The following is a 16,427-nucleotide window of genomic DNA, read 5'->3' on the forward strand; positions in this document are numbered from 1 at the left end:
GCAAGCGCCTGTGTTGTTGATCAGAGGGGGGAGGAGGAAGGGAGATGCGATCTGATCTCTCTGCAGAAGGGGGCGCTACCACACCAAACCATGACGTAATTAATACATTTTGTACTTTCAACTTTGATCACGGTTAAAAACATCACAAGTTGTATGTAAAGGAGCTGTTAGATAGTAAAACACTATTGTATTGAAACCATTTCATGAAAATGAGGGTTATAGATGATATATTCCATTTATTTACATATGGGTAATGTAAATAACAAGTCCGACTTCGGAAGCGATCTTGATCATTTTAATGTAAAAATTCAGTCGAAAAAACACAGCAGCCTGGAAGTTGTTTTATATGACCATTCCTGTCATCATCACATTGGTCCATCGATAAGATCCATGGATGATGCCTTCTCTCCAATTTACATGAACCGTCTCTGGTCGTCACTCGACTACTTATCTAACCTGTATCTTCATCTACTTTACCTTTTCAAGCTCTCCCTGCACATCACTTGAGTCTCAAACTCAAACTGCATGTAAAACTATATGTAAAGCAGAAAAAGGAAACATCTCCCTGAGTAAAATTAACATTTACAGAACACTCTTACTACCGTAGTAGGAACCAAATGAAATGTATTTTTCCTGAAAGAATATATGACCATAACTATAAAAAATATTGTAAAAACGTTGATAAATGCAACCAGATGCCATTTATTGCATCTTGTCCAGCTCGACCCAGACCAGCGCTCTCTGCTGGCTGTGGATGGCGTTGCGTAAGGCTGCCAGCAGCTCCTCGGTGCAGCTCCAGGTGCTGGGCTCCAGGGTGTGGTACAGCAAGGGGAGGTTCTCCAGCTGCAGCTCCTCCGCCTGGCACACCTGTTCCATCACACCCTCCTCCCTATGACCCGACAACAACTTCCTGCCGAGGGTGGAAAACATTTGATGGGTTATAGCTTTTGTCTTGTAATCAAAATGGCACGTCTTGGATGACGAGCCCCTCCATCACGAAGGAGTGCTTTGAGAAGGGAAGACATGTTCTATTTCTTCAGACTGAGGAAGAGGACAGTGGATTACAAACAGGAAATGTGGACCAGGTCTCACAACCTCCAGATGGATCACAGATGTATAAATGGAACCCCTACCTCAGCTTCTTGTGTTTTTTGTTTTTGGGTCGGATGTGAATGACGATGGGGTAGACCCCCTGTCTCAGTAGACGCTCCACGCTGCCCAGACCCAGCTCCAACAGACAGTGCTTGTCCTGGCATTCACACAGAAACCAGACGTCACAACCGAGACAGAAGAATATTCGGGAGAATGTGTCCAAACCTTTTACTGGTACTGTACCTACGTCTTTATTTGCGTGTGTTTCGTGCCCGAGCTTTACCTGGCTGATGACATCTTGAATAGACTGCAGCCGTATGCCCAGAGCCTGCTCTGGGCTGGAAGAGTCCAACAGGAAGACCTTCCTGTCCCGCCTGTCTAAGGCCGGGATGGGTTCTACAACAACCAGGGGACCGGAGATACCAGAGAGGATTCACAACCAGAGTACGACAGGAAGATGAAAACAAGACATTCGCTGTATCTGACATGACTTACATAAGGTCAGAAAACACGTGCGTGTGTGTGTGTGTACCTGGTTGACAGGTGTTGAAGTCCAGCCCAGAATCTGCGGGCTGCAGCAGTCTCTCTATAAGGGCGTGGGAGAGCAGAGAAGGAGAGAAGATGACAGGTCTTTTGGTTTTGACCTGCACAGGCTGGACCATACTGTAGGGGATCAGGTGGTCCTCATGACCTGAGAGGACACGGACACACACACACACAAACACATACAGGAACACACATGTTAACATATCAATTCCTAGCCCAATATACAGTATTTAACAGACATCCACAGATACAGATTAGATAATGATAGTGATTTGTTCACGATTGTCTGAGGGCCTTACGGTGGCTAAGGGTGTAGAGAACTTGGGGGGTTGAACCAATCCCACGACAGCTAGGGGATACAGCCTTGACCAATCGCACGCGCTCGGAGGACTTCTTGTATAACTACACAGAGGAATGGCGAAAAACAAGTTGTTTCTTTTTCTATATTTACTTTGTATTATCACTCACGGTTCATTTGAAGGGTCATCTACGGAAACAGATTGTATTTAGAGGACTCCACTACCTTCTTCTTGAAGTCCTTCTGCAGTGCCATGGTGCGCAGCCTCACCAGTAACAGCTGTTGAGCTCTGAGACAGACGGAGGGAAATGAGGAGAATTGCCATCACTGGCACACATACAACAGTCAACCTAACTGACAGTTCTAAGAATTCCATTGTACATAATACATTTGTTTTGCACCCCCCCTCCCCTCCTCCAGTCCACCCCGCTAGTCTACTGTACCTGTTGTAGTTGGGCATGGCGCCCGCCTGCAGGGCTTTGCCCGTCCGGGGCTCCACCAGCGAGCAGCGCCACTGGTACCTTCCGTTGTAGCGGGTGTCCGTCACATGGATGATGTCATCACAGTGCACCCTCAGGCAGGGGGAGTCGCCATGGGAACCCAGATCCATGTTGACGCGTACATAGAATGAGTCAGCTCCCAGGAAGTTGGGAGAGGAGAGCTGGGTGCACAGCTTGGAGTATGCTGAGGAGGGAAGGAGAGGAGGAGGTTGTCTCATAGACTATTCTCTTTTCACTTCCACTCCCTTAGAACTGGACAGGCGCTACATCTTACAGACTTCAAGCTGTTTTCTGAAACAATGAAATGACAACACTCCGACTTCATTTCAATCTCCTTTCTTGGACATTTGGTGGTTGGGAGTCCAGCCCAGCACTGGGACATACAGGAGGAAGAAGAGGCTTTTACCTTCAGTGTTGAGCTGGTGTTTGAGTGAGGAGGGCTCTGCCCACCACTGCAGGGAGAAGTGGGCCACCTCTCCTGTGCACTGTGCCAGCAGCACGCTGCCGCCACCGAACAGCACCCGCTCCAGCTGGGGACAACAAAGTCACCAACACCCGAGTTCATGGACGTCACGTGGTTGGAAGAGCAGCCATGTCGTGGATCAAGTCGAATGGTGGAATAGGTAACCATGTCAGACATGAATCGGGTTTACGGTATCGCTACAGCGAGTCTCTGAACAAACTTGAAGCGACTCACTGTGGGGCCATTACATTTTGGTCATTAAAGGTTGACAGCCCCCCCCCCTCTCCTCTCATTTCCAACTTTCAACTTTGTCTTTATGTTCCACAGCACTTGTATGAGTGTATATTCACAGCCTTGACTACTTGATGCACCTCTGCATGACGTCAGTGCATCTCTCTCACCTCCAGCAGCTCAGTCCCCTCCTTCAGACCACACGTCTCAGCAGTAGAGCCCGCCTTCACGCTACTGATGAAGATGCCCGTCTGGTTGCCCCCGACGATGGTGACGTCATCTGCCAGGCTGCATCTTCCCCGTTTGGGCGAGGTGGGGGGGCTAGGGGCTGGGGAAAGGAGCTCCACTCTGAGAGGGGGGGGGGGGGGGGGACGCAAACATCATAATGTTTCTTGTAGGCAAACTGTACAATATTTCATACTTTTGGGACAGTTCTTAACAGCAGGGGAGGGGGCGGAGGCGTACCCCAGTTGGTTGGGGCTGGGTTTGTGAGGGGCGACAGGCGGCAGGTTGACCAGGTCTGGGGGGAAGAGGTGAGAGTTCAGAGAGCTGCAGGAGTCCCATAGGGAAGGCTCATTCTGGTCTCCTGCGAACACAACACAACACACAATGAGACACAACGTCCACACGTCCACCCTTAAAACACAATGCACATGCACAAATTATACAATCAATGGCCGTACGTAATTCGGAGAAATTGGATTTACAAACGCTATAGCTCCAGGACTGGAATGAGCTCCTTCACACTAAAACATTATTTAAGGAACATTCTAGATGGAAAGAAGGCAGTAATCCATGTTCTGATTGCACCACACCTGTGAGGTTCTCGTTTTCATCACTGCCCCAGGAGTCCAGGTCAAACCTGTCAGAGGATGACATCATGACAGATATGTCAAACACAACTGTTTTTTGAAGATTTACACATATCGAGTTGCCTTGTGTTCACCTCAAGTACTTACAGTAGGAAGAAGTATAGTGGTGTCACATCTTTACATGACTGACTTACTCAGTGTTGAATCGTCTGTTTATGGAGTTCACGCAGGGAGGGAAGGGGAAGGTGGAGAGTCGGTTGATGTCCTTCTCACTGTCCTCGGTCTATCAACACATGCAGCGAGAAAGAAAACAATGCAGGACGCAAAATACCGTATGCAATATAACAAGAGGACAGTGTACAGTATGTAGAGAATAAATATGTGGATGGTGTAAGGATATGAAAGTTCAGGTAGGCACCCTGTCTTAGAAATGGGGGTTATGGTTTGCCTTCTAAATACTGCACAACACAAGACTGGTGAATTATTTAGCATCCCATTTTCCAGAGCCACACATTGTTCCAAGAGCACAGAGTGAGTCTGCGCCATGGCCAGAGAACTGAAGCATGTATATCAAAGGGAGATCAGCTTTGATTTTATTCATGGACGTTAAATGTAGAGTAAAGCTGGAGGACTTACAGGTGTTAACAGATTCTCATCTGAGTTGGAGCGGGAACCTGCATGCAGACCAAATCCATATTTTGACATGGATTTAACACCAAACACACTTCGTTCTTAGTGTTTTATTTAGTTTTTTTTTTATTTGCATAACCCAACCAAGCCCTTGAAATGTAGCAAAGCTCACCTTCCGAATGTTCACTCTCTTGGCCTCTAGAGGGAGTCTGTGTCAAAAGAGAAAAGAGACATGAAGGACTGATTGTCTTGCTAGCCTCTCCTTTCCTCCTTGAGGGAATCTCCTGCCTAACCCTTGTGGATGGTATTATCTACACAGCTGATACAAACCCAGCCATCAAGTGATCTCATTGGCAGAGGAGGGGTTGCAGTTTTAGACTATTCAATCAGGGCCCACTTTTTATTGAGAGATCCAGTACAAGCACCCACATGCTGATGGATCTCTCTGTGTCAACACTGTGAGTCTCAGGGATAAACTCTGTTCACTCCAAGCAGAGCATGTAGAGCCACGCTAATTATGACCTGGATTGTTGTTCTTGTACAACAATAAGAATTCATTGCAACATCGGAAGAATGGCTTTAGTTGGGGGGGGGGGGGGGGGGGGAATCCAGTGAAATGTTGGTACATTAGAGGAGGGCTGCCAAGTGTCACCAAAAGTTCAGGGGCATTTTTCGTGGTTTTCGGCAGGGACGAAAATCTGGTATCAACTTTGGGGGGGGGGGGGGGGGGGGGGGGTTACATTGCCATTTTCTCAAGAGCAGATCCTGGGGACAGTTGTGCTGTAAAGATTACGTTGAACTTAAAAACGCTTATTGTGTGTCTATAATAAGCACAAGGCACAAATTCCTTACTAAGAATATTGAAATTATTCAGGGATATACTGGGGGTTAGGGCGTAGGTTTGATTTCAGCGTTGATATGGACATCCATTAGTAATGCGAGCGAGCGTGCATAAAAAAGCATTTTTGGCATTAAAGCTAATATAAACTTCACATCCTGATAGCAACTAATACATCTAAAGGTTTGACAGTAACATAAAAAAACATCTGATATCTGTTGACTGAAATAAACACAACCAGCATTGCAATGATTTGAAGGGCTACTTGTCTCGTCTGTCTACGTGTTCATGTGTTTTGGGGGAGTAGTTTTGAAGGGAGGGGGTGGGATGTTTTATTTTGGACTGAGTTATTTTGAACTCGAGCCAAAATTCCTACGTTTGCAAAACTTACCGATCCTGGCTTTAATTTGAGCAATCTGTGCGTGGCAAACACGGCATTCAGCTCACAATAGCCCCTTTTAACCAGCCTGCTCAAGGCAGAAATGTTGCACCGTCTGTAACTATGTTGCACGCGAGCGTTCACATAAAGTGCATGCAGAAAGCATCTCCCGGAGCGTGAGGACAAGTGAGGAAATGTATACGTCGAAAAAGAAAGAAAGAAGCGATTTAACTTTTTTGGGGGGGGGATTCTCAGTGTGAGAAATAAGAGGTGAGGTGTGTGAACTGGTTCAAGTGCGTGAGTCTCAGTATCAGAGCGTGAGACTTGGCAGCTCTGGTTGGAGCATATGAGCACATCATGGTGTTGTTGGAACACGCTGCTTAGCGTGACGATGATGACAGGGGAGGAACCACACCTTGCGGAGCAGCAGGTTGCCGTTGGGCTGAGGGCTGAAGCACATGTTCAGGCCCTGAGAGCAGCAGGGGCCATAGCACTGCTCCTCACTGCAGAGAGACAGGTGGGACTGGGGGAGGGGGGCAAGGAGGGAGGAGGGAATGGAGGGAGGAGGGAGGGGGCAAGGAGGGAGGAGGGAGGGGGAAAGGAGGGAGGAGGGAGGAGGGCATGGAGGGAGGAGGAAGGGGGCAAGGAGGGAGGAGGAAGGGGGCAAGGAGGGAGGAGGAAGGGGGCAAGGAGGGAGGAGGGAGGGGGCAAGGATGGACGAGGGAGGGGGGCAAGGATGGAGGAGGGAGGGGGCAAGGAGGGAGGAGGGAGGGGGGCATGGAGGGAGGAGGGAGGGGGGCACGGAGGGAGGGGGAGGGGGGCATGGAGGGAGGAGGGAGGGGGGCAAGGAGGGAGGGGGGCATGGAGGGAGGAGGCAGGGGGGCAAGGAGGGAGGAGGGAGGGAGGAGGGAGGGATCAGAGAGGACAACACAGGCCTTCACATGAGACAGGTACACAGATTGAATAGATTGTGTAGTTTCTGTTAGCATGTTCTGACATACTTCTGGTAGACTCATGCGTGGTTAAAGAATTGACAGGGAGAGAAAGAGAGGCTGATTGACAGTTTGTTGTTTGTCAGTCCACCTCCTACTCACACAGTTCAGACAGGGGGCGCCCTGCTCCCTGCTCTTCTCCCTCTCTCTCTCCAGCTCTCTCTGTTGCTGCTCCGAGTTGGCCTCCAGTTCAGCGATTCGTTTACACAGGCGATTCTTGTCCAATAGGCAGTCAGTAAACTCCAGCTGCAGGCTGTCTCGACTGCGTAGTGCCTAACGGGGATGGAGACGATTCACAGTCCTGAATGAGCTTCGGCAGCCGTTTTGTAATCATACCCCATGACCCCTCTGCGATCACTGCGGTCGATCTCCCCGACCACTCCACCACACCTGGTCTCTCTCCTTCTCCAGCTCCATGATCTGGTTGAAGTAGGACACGCTCCTCTTCTGCTCCGTCTCCCAGTCCAGCTGGAGGGTCCTCACTTTTAGCTGCAGCTGCTCACACTGGGATTCCAGCTACACAACAACAGCAAAAACAACAAAATGTTCACAGAACCGTCAACAACAGCACAATGGGCCTGGGGTCAGTCCATTTCATGGCGTTTTGTCACTAGCCTACGACTGAAAGGAGCTAAAGAATCCCTCTCACATAACGGAAGAATACTGGAACATAACGGAACGTTTTCACGCTAGCTCGCGGCTAACGCTGGACCCGTTTCCTCACCTTGTCCCTGTGTTCTTCCGCGTCCTCCAGCTCCTCCTGCAGTCTGGAGATGGTACCGCACAGCTCGTGTCTCTGCTCGGCAGCCTCCCTGCGGTCCTGGTGCACGATGTCCATCAAAGCCTGGGCCCACGGAAACAAAACGCAGGGTAACCGAGGTGGTTCAGGGAGAAGTGCTGAGGCCTGAGACTGCAGGTCCGTCTTTGGCTTTAGCTCGGCATACTAGAGTCCCCGGTCTGGTACTAGTCAGTCACTGAGTCCGACCTACGGCGACAGAAGCTGAGGTATTTCGGGGAGTTTCAGAAGCACATTGTAAAGACATCTGGAGGAACTGAGCGAAAAACAATCAACGTCAGGGAAGGAACTAAGTAACAATACAGAGAAGATCATTTCTACCTCGTGAAAATATTGACGTGGGTAGAAAGGCTTATATGGACACTTACATGCTAACTTCATGATGCACTGTTCGTCCTGGGGGCGAGGTGAACTCACCTGTGTTTGAGTGTGACCCCCCTTCTGGGTGGTGTTAAGCTGCAACTGCTTCTCCGGGACGGGGGGGGCGCTCCTCACACAGTCGCCCACCCTGCTGTTCCTCTTGACCGACCCTGGGGAGACCATGTCACTGCTCGTCTGGTTCTCCGCCTCCATCAGCCTGCTGTTCAGCTGCTCCACCTGAGCATTCGGATACAGTTAGCCCGACACGGTGGAGTTCACAGCAGGGTGGCAAAGCCAATTTCAGTTCAGTAATGGGCCAGAAGTTGACTCATGACTGGATCATACTGGCTCATCTAATTACACGCTCATAAAGAGATCGTTAGACAGTAATTAAGCCTACGTAGCCGTACTACATAGCACCTGTTGAATAAGGTTTTGTATTCTTGGGAATATTTGTGTAAAAGGCTGAACGACAAGTTTCGACAGCCTCACCCTTCGATTGCATCTCTTCACATCTCTACACATTCCTCTGGCAGCTGTTTGCCAAGATAATGGCTCCCGCTTCCTCCTTCATCTCCTCCCCCTCTCCCTGCTTGTCTCAGCGGCTTTCTCCCTCTCCCCCACCCCCTCCATCCACCCCACCCCCTCCATCCACCCCACCGCCTCCCTCTCCCACCAGTGTCTCCCTCTCCTCTCCTCTACCTGAGCCAGCAGCTCCTTCTCGCGTGCGGAGGCCTTGCCCTGCTCCTCCAGGGAGCGGGAGTACTTCATGGCCTGCTCCAGGTGCCTGTCCTTCAGCCTGCTTAGCTCCCTGCTCCCCGCCTCCCAGTCCTGACGCAGCCTGTATGGTAGATCACACACACACGCACAACCATACACACACACACACACACACCCATACATACCCACACACATACACACACCCATACAGAAATCCACACACAAACAAGGTTGAAGTCTTTGCCTCATACTCAACGTGCGTAAAAAAGAAAACCCCACGGCATGTGAAGGTTTTTGCCGTTACCTCTCCAGCTGCAGGCGGTCGTGGCGGAGCTCCTGGGCCTTGCGCTCGGCCCGGCTGCGCTCCTCCTCGGCCATGCGGCAGCGCTGGGACAGGCGGCGCTCGCACAGGCGGCTCCCCCTCAGCTGCTCCCTCAGCTTGTTGACCTCCAGCAGCAGGAACTGGGTCAGGCCCTGCGGACCCTCCTCGTCTGGGGGACAAACACACGTCAAGCTCCCTCCGCCGTGGCTGGAGGCGTCCAGATGGACGACAGGCGTGCAGACCGAGGCTTACTGCGTGTCCTTCGCGTCCTGTGTTGTTCGCGGTGTCCCCCGTCATGTGATGTGCCATGTATGTATGTGTTGTGAAGTTGTGTTTGAGGCGCCTGTTGATGATGGTCATGTTTTTACTGGGATATTTCTGTGAGTTATGTATTAGGTTGGGTCCTATCAGATAGAGGAGGAAGGGGAGAACCCAAGGTTCAGGGAGGGGGTAGGAGGGGTGTGGAGGCTTGGGGCCTACCCAGCATGATGGAGCAGCGGTGGGTGGGCATCTCTCCAGTCAGGTGGGTGTACTGGTCTGGGTGGTAGAACTCCAGAGACTCCATGAAGGCCTGTAGCCCCCGCTGGCCTCGCCCCCGCAGAATGTCAATCAAGCGGCCTGAGGAGAGATGGGAGTGCATGCTGAGTAAAGACACAAAGACATCGTGGAGAGATGAACGAGCACCGACACCTGCACTGCTATCCTGTAGGCGAGGCCTGATAAAGCACCTGGAACGTATGACCTCATTCTGTCTACTATTGCATCATCTCCCTCTCCTTGGTGGGTTTCCCCTCAGTTTCTGTCTGCCAACACCTTTCGCTTCTGCCTCCCCTTTACTTTGCTCCTCTTCCTTTTGATCTCACTCTCTCACTCTCTCACTATCTCACTCTCTCGCTCTCTCACTGTCTCACTCTCTCACACACCCACCTGTTTCATCCTTTCCTGTTGTCAATCTTTGCCCCCCCCCTCCCCCCTCCATCACTCTCTCTCCCCTTCCCGAACCCCCCCCCCCCCCTCTCACCAGCCTTGCTGATGCGCAGGGGGTACTGGGTGGAGTTGAGGACCTCGTCCTCGTCCTGTTCGTCCATCACTTTGCACTGGCGCAGGTAGGGCGTGAGCTTGGCCGGGTTGAGGAGACGGGTGAGCTTGTGCCTCACGCCCTCCACGCGGTCCCACAGCTCCTCGCAGCGCTCCTCCGACCAGGGGGACGTGGGGCGACCCTCCTCCTCGCCTGCATCGTAGTCCATCGCCCAGATCTGGATGCCTGGGGAGGGGGCGGACGGCACATCCGTCAGTGCCGGTTGACGCACGGGTCCACGCAGTGGCGTGGGACCATGGGCTACTCTGCCGCGACATGCGAGGGCCGCGGCTTTAGGTTTCATTGTTGCTAGGGGCAGCGAGGAATGCGACCCTCGGGGAGCAGGCCGGGGAGGACGGTGGACGTGTGGTGAGCATGGTACATGTTCACCTAGACAGCTTGAACGCAATGTCACAGTTTCATTTCATCTTGTCACATCCGTTTTTTTCTTCCTATTTTCGAACCCTTGTCCTAACCCCAACCCTAACCTCTGTCAGCATGTTAAATGGGAAGACGTTTGCTTCAACATTCGCGGAACCTGCTGAAAGGCATGACGTAGAAAACAAGGTTGAATGTGTAGTGTTTGCTGCAAATAGTTGGGAGTCAGTTGTACTGGCTGTGCTCCAGGGAATACTGATAGGAACGAACAGATGCCAGGCCTTCGGGTTAGCACTCACTATAAGGCGGTGTGATGTATGGACTGTGGGTCAAGAGATGTCTTATGTACACCACACAGGACCTGCTGACAGAGATGCCTCGACAGTTTTTTGATTCATTTGCTCTCAGTGGTACGAGGTGACTGTGGAGGGGTGGTTAAGCTCAAACACTCATAAAGCATAATGGGGAGGACACCAGTACAGCGCTCACATTATACCTCATGACCCAAGAATGCAAACACTTGTGTGAATCATTTCACAGTCCTAAACACGCAGGGAGCCCAGACAAAAACCTACTGGTGAGAACTTAGGGGGCACAATAGAATATTTTGATTGTACTGAAATATTTCAAATGTTTAGTAATACCAAATAATATTTGAGATATTATCTAATATTTCAATTATTTTGTTTGATATCTAAAACATGGTAACATCTGAATACCAAGGGCCTCTTGAAGTAGAAGTAGATTAATATACTGCACCAGGAAACCCAGATTATAAAAGCTAATGGGTGAGAAATACTTTAGACTTACTGCTGAGATAAGGAACTAAGAAATTTGGTAGGCTACCACTTTGAGTTTGCACTACTAATTAACTTGACCTGTTTATTAGCAGGTGTGCTGACTTTGTTAAACATTTCCGCACCAGCAAACTTTACAATTTAAAGGGTTAGGCCTACGTTTGAAGGAACTCGAGGTCAGCACTGATAAAGAATCAGGGAGTGGAACGGCTTTGAATTGAGTTGTACTGCAGTCTAGTCCGGCTATATTTCCTTCTTAACTCTCTTTCCAGTCCCACCTAAGTAGAGATGTGTGTGCCTACCTCTTATAAAGAACTCGACCAGTCGGTTGTTGTTCTCGGTATTACGGTGTACAAATACCTGCAGATATTCTGTTGCCTGTCCAATTCGCTCGTTTACGGTTTCATCTAAAACGTACTTTCACCCTGTAAGACCCGATTAAAAATCACATTTACCTCTCCAAAAAACACATTTGCAAATTTTTTACGATGACATTTACATAACCTATTGTCTTGCCTTGCAATGCTATTGGATACATTTGGTCTTTCAACAAAAACAAAATGAGCAATTAAAGAGCTAAAGGTGACGTTTTAATTTGACAACAAGGGGTCTTACAGGGGTAAAACGTTTGAGCATTCCATTACCATTATGATAATACGCAATTTTTATAATAAAATTGTAACTAAATATGATTTCATTAGATAATTTTTGGGAGAGCAAATTGACACTGCAACTCCATCTGCTTTACCCGACAGTGTTGTTCGGTAAGGTACGCTAACAGGCAGGTTAGGACAGGTTCACCTGCTAAGGAATCTCTGTCTCCCAGTCGACTAACATATTGACACATATGCGTATCAAACATAAGGTCTACCCTAATAAACACGTTATCGAGTTGACAACAGTAATTATCTTAGTTACACTAAAACTCATGTGCTCTACCTTGCCCACTGTATCACAGACATAACAAAGTACTGAAAGTCCAGTCACACTGTGGCAAAGTTGGTTCCTTTTATAAAAATATTTTTAAAATATATTCAAGAAAAAGATGCTTAACAGTTTACAAAATGCATATTTTAGGCCACTTACCACTCATTTTCAGTGACAAAACGAACTGCAATGTATAGACGCCTCAGACCAGGGCAACTCTTGTCGTGGTCATTTTAAAGTACAAAGTCCAAGTCGGTGAGAAGATGTTTGCCTTTCTGCTGTTAATCGGGGGGTTACCTGGGACAACTTGTCGCACTTTTCTCTGAGTCACACCACCCGCCTTCTCAACTCAACATCCAAGCGTTATGTCCTTCCCAACCAATCAGCTTTCAGCAATTATTCACAAGAAACCAGATGTATAGATCACATCATGTTAGACACATTAATCACGTTAACAGAAAGTCTACATGACTGTTACAGGTGCCACTATTCCGACGTCAACACAGTAGGCTAGTATATTCTGAACTATTCTAAACACAGTTATCCGTTACTCATTCACAAGTGCTTAAACAGCCATGCAAGGAATTAAGATAGATAAAACATTATGAGACTAGGCCTACTGATATTTTAGATGCGTTTACAATGAGATACGCCCTTTTACACGCAGACTATTTCTTGCCCGATTCCCGTGTCTTCTCATGTTGGGCTTGCAGCCGTCCACAAGGTGGGGCAATCCACCCACCGGCCCACATTGACAAAGCGGCCCACTTTAATGAATTCCCAATTTAATTTCAGTTGGGATATCCCAACACGAACTGATGTTCTAAGAACAAGAAACGTTTTTAGGTTGAGTTTCGTCTGATCTGTTTAATTACAGCTTATTGTTGAAGCACTCCCTTGCAGTGTGTGTGACTCACCATGTTACACTTAAATCCCTGACTCACTGCGAATACAAGGCAAGTTACCATAAACCCCACTATAAAAACAGTTGGAGGGCAGCTTCGTCATTACACAATGAGAACGCATTCTCTCTTGAATTAGCTAATTACAACAAGGCCATTGGACAATGTTTCCTTTATTATTTATTTTGTATTTCCTTGGTGGCCCTGCTTTCTTTTAGCAATGACTTTGGGGTATTTCTGACAAATATAATATATTGAGTTGATATATAGTTGTAATATATTCAGACAACTATATGAATTACAAGACAGACATTGTCATGGCAACTACTATCAGACAGATCACACTATTATAATGCCCCAAAGACAAAGCCTTTTACTATGAGAAAATGTTCACTGTGTATGCAAGTATAGTCTGGCAGAAGAAAAAAACAGTTGTGTTTTTTAAACCATGAGAATGTGTCTCTCATTTACAGTGCAAAGTGAGACAGGAAATATGGGGTGCCCGGCAGGCCGACGTGTCTGTTCTCTCGGCACACCGACAGGAAATGTCCGACTACCCCGGTACCCCGGGCCTCCCCTGAATAAACAAACTGTCTAGCTGCACAGAAGCAGATACAGCTACAGTGTACCCCAGTCTCCCGCCAACCAGGTCCAACAGTCAACCATTTGTCCAAAAGTAAAACATTTCTGACCGAGCAGGGAGTAGGGCGATGTCTTCCCTCAATGCTCAGGGTGCCGCAGGACAATAGACACTCATATCATCCTCAAAAAAATCTTTGATTTTGTCAGCTCTCTATGTGTGGTTCTGTGTAGCGGCACATATAGCTGGCTGTCCAAGACAGAAATAGTAATGAAAAACAACTGTTGTATTAATTGTATCGAGCTCTGTCTCTCTTTTCTGTGTCCTCTTCTCTGTTTCCCTTCACAGCAAAATCGCCTCCGACACCACTGTCCAGGCCTGGAGGAACAGGCCTCGTTCTTGTCGTTTCTGAGGTAGACAGGGAGACAGAGAGGGCATTGACAACTGCTCCAGGCCCGAGGCAGCGCTGCTGTTGAGGAATGTGTCATTCCAACACAACAGATTAAAGTACCGCCATAGGATGACAGAGCACAGTACAGAACAGCACAGAACAGCACAGAACAGCAAAGAACAGCACAGAACAGCACAGAACAGCACAGAACAGCACAACAGCACAACAACACAGAATAGCACAGAATAGCACAACACAGAATCAAAGCATGATACTTACACAACAAATCACACAACCCTGTCCCCTCATCCATTTCCACTCAGCTGACATGTTCAGCCCCATTTCTTGGTCAGGCCGGGCAGCTTCACTGGACCAGGAGAATCACCGCTTTGTCCCCAGAGAAGAATGTATCTTTTCTCTTCTCTTTTTTTTTAAAGGAAAACAAGGACTGTGAAATAGGGATTAGGGGTGTGAGACGATGAGACAGATTTAAAACCTTCTCCCTCATTTGTTGACCATTTGCATGCGGCAGACTGCATTACAAGTGCGCTTTAATGATGGGCCAAAAGTCCAACACTTGTTGTTCACTGGTTCAAGGTCTTTTCTGAAGCTTGAGCTGATCCACATTTGTGTTTGTTGACATAGAATTCTGATGAAAAGCTATACAGTATAGGAGCTCTGTACTGTTCCCTCTCTCATAATAAATCTGCAGTCATTTCTATCTCTGAAACAACACTGTAACGTGAGAGTGTTCCAAATATATTGTGGATTTAAGATCATACGATTTTGTGTTTCAGAATAGGGATCAACGCTGAAGATGCAACAACAGCAGGAAGAACGCAGAGGGTCTCAGAGTGAGGGGGAGGAAGGTTCATGTTTTAAACAAAAAGGGAGGAAAAACAAAGCGGGAGTGAAAAATAAGATGCAGCTCTGAAAGGATCACACACACTGGCCCTTCCGAGGGATTCAGGAGTCCTTCACAGCACCCCTGGCCATGGAACCCACTGGAGTCATATGTAGTTTTAAACCAGTAAGAGAGATAGTCATATATTTTAGAGACATTTGATATGTGGAAGCTGATCAAAGCGAATCAGGAAAAGGGCCCCTTGGTCGGATGTCTCTCGTGTTGGTCGGTCGGCTCAGTCAAATGAACGCACTCAGATCACCTGTTGAGTTAGTATGGGATATATGGGAGGTGGACCTCTGACTGTGTCGTCCCCCCCCCCCAAGCTCCAGATATCCTGGAGCCTCAAAGGCTGCTGGTCTGAAAGACACGCCACCGCACCTCCGCTGTGAGGAAGCAGGAAAGAAAACAGGAAGAGGAGAAGTGTTCCTCAAAACTGCCCACTCTAGGTTTCCTGAAGTTCTAGATCTAATGTGAGATGAGGGGCAGGTAAAGAATAAACAAAGGCCTGTGGATTTGCTTTTCGTGAACGTGTCCTATTCCCATGCTCCCTGGGTGACGCTGGTAACGACAATCTGATATTGTTCAATATTCAACTTTAGTCCTATTTGTTGTGCAACTCCGTTCTTGTCCATTTGTCTTAAAGACGACGGGCCAGCCAGGCTGTGGGGAAACAGGATGTTTGCAGACGGAGTGACGGTGTCACTGCTGCTCTGCTTCACTTTGTCAACAGATGCTCAGTCAGCACTGTAACACATCATGCTGTGTTCACTCCACTTTCTGGGCAGCAAGAAGAAATCCCAGTAGGGAGTGTTTAAAAGCTGTGGGTCAGGAGGCATGGATCTTTCAATGACAGGAAAGTCATTTCGAAAAGAGTCTGTCTGTCTGAGACCATTGAAAAGCTCCCAGTTGCTCAATGGACCTGGCTTCGAATCAGCAACTCAATGTTGGCCTACCAGTGGTTAAAGGAATCAATGAGAAGATAATACCCTTGGACCCTGTGGTGTCCAATCACTGCTGTGCACCATTTATCATTGTCCTCAACTGTCCGCAACAGCTTCATAACCATATTGACACTTGGGATAGCAGTTCTGTAACCTCTTTGCAGGGTCACTAGTGAGACTTACAGTTGAGGGCCATTTTCAAAAAGCAAGCAGTACCAGTCAAGACGAGTCTGTGGTGTTTTGTAGATCAAGTGAACATTCCAGAACACTCTTTCTCTCCCGACCACGGGACACTATACAAGGATCTGGGCACGGAGCCGCGGGCACCACGGAGCCCAGCCCAGCCGCATTCACAGAGCTGTGTTTTCCACCCGGCCCCGTCGAGGCCACCGCAGGACGCGCACACTAACGGAGGGCCCAGTAAAAACGGCATATTAGCATTAGCGGTCTGGTTGGCATGGTAAGAACGTCTGTGGAATGCTCGAGGCTTTCTGTCTAAAGACTTACACTGTCATGGATTCTAAAGGCAGGAACACTTCCCCAGAAG

The 16,427-nt window shown here is 48.5% G+C and overlaps 1 protein-coding gene across 2 annotated transcripts; it reads right to left on the bottom strand.

The window, feature by feature from the left end:
* Nucleotides 1–216: 216 nt before the first annotated feature.
* On the bottom strand, nucleotides 217–12,509 carry zmp:0000000896 (caspase recruitment domain-containing protein 11). Of its 2 annotated transcripts, none has more exons than XM_067233292.1 (24): nucleotides 12,319–12,509; nucleotides 10,001–10,243; nucleotides 9,460–9,597; nucleotides 8,962–9,148; nucleotides 8,640–8,778; nucleotides 7,995–8,174; nucleotides 7,506–7,625; nucleotides 7,172–7,297; nucleotides 6,884–7,054; nucleotides 6,205–6,312; nucleotides 4,745–4,781; nucleotides 4,579–4,616; nucleotides 4,137–4,225; nucleotides 3,946–3,992; nucleotides 3,596–3,716; nucleotides 3,301–3,478; nucleotides 2,843–2,966; nucleotides 2,380–2,620; nucleotides 2,162–2,225; nucleotides 1,938–2,040; nucleotides 1,625–1,783; nucleotides 1,376–1,488; nucleotides 1,134–1,249; nucleotides 217–910 (listed from the first exon to the last, which is right to left on the bottom strand). In XM_067233292.1, the coding sequence occupies exons 1-24, from the start codon at nucleotides 12,323–12,325 to the stop codon at nucleotides 703–705; spliced, it is 3,057 nt and encodes a 1,018-aa protein (XP_067089393.1). In that variant the 5' UTR covers nucleotides 12,326–12,509; the 3' UTR covers nucleotides 217–702. The 2 variants fall into 2 exon arrangements, with proteins under 2 accessions (XP_067089393.1, XP_067089395.1); XM_067233294.1 differs by lacking the exon at nucleotides 12,319–12,509 and adding an exon at nucleotides 11,535–11,619.
* Nucleotides 12,510–16,427: the final 3,918 nt, after the last annotated feature.

The sequence above is a fragment of the Osmerus mordax genome, chromosome 3 (assembly GCF_038355195.1).
Source record: "Osmerus mordax isolate fOsmMor3 chromosome 3, fOsmMor3.pri, whole genome shotgun sequence".
NCBI lineage: Eukaryota > Metazoa > Chordata > Actinopteri > Osmeriformes > Osmeridae > Osmerus > Osmerus mordax.

Excerpts from the sequence above, each read along its gene's own strand:
- zmp:0000000896 (XM_067233292.1), bottom strand. Across the intron at positions 3,993-4,136 it reads AACAGACGATTCAACACTGA|GTTTGACCTGGACTCCTGGG; the intron begins GTAAGTCAGTCA and ends ATCCTCTGACAG. Across the intron at positions 2,226-2,379 it reads GCCATGCCCAACTACAACAG|AGCTCAACAGCTGTTACTGG; the intron begins GTACAGTAGACT and ends CGTCTGTCTCAG.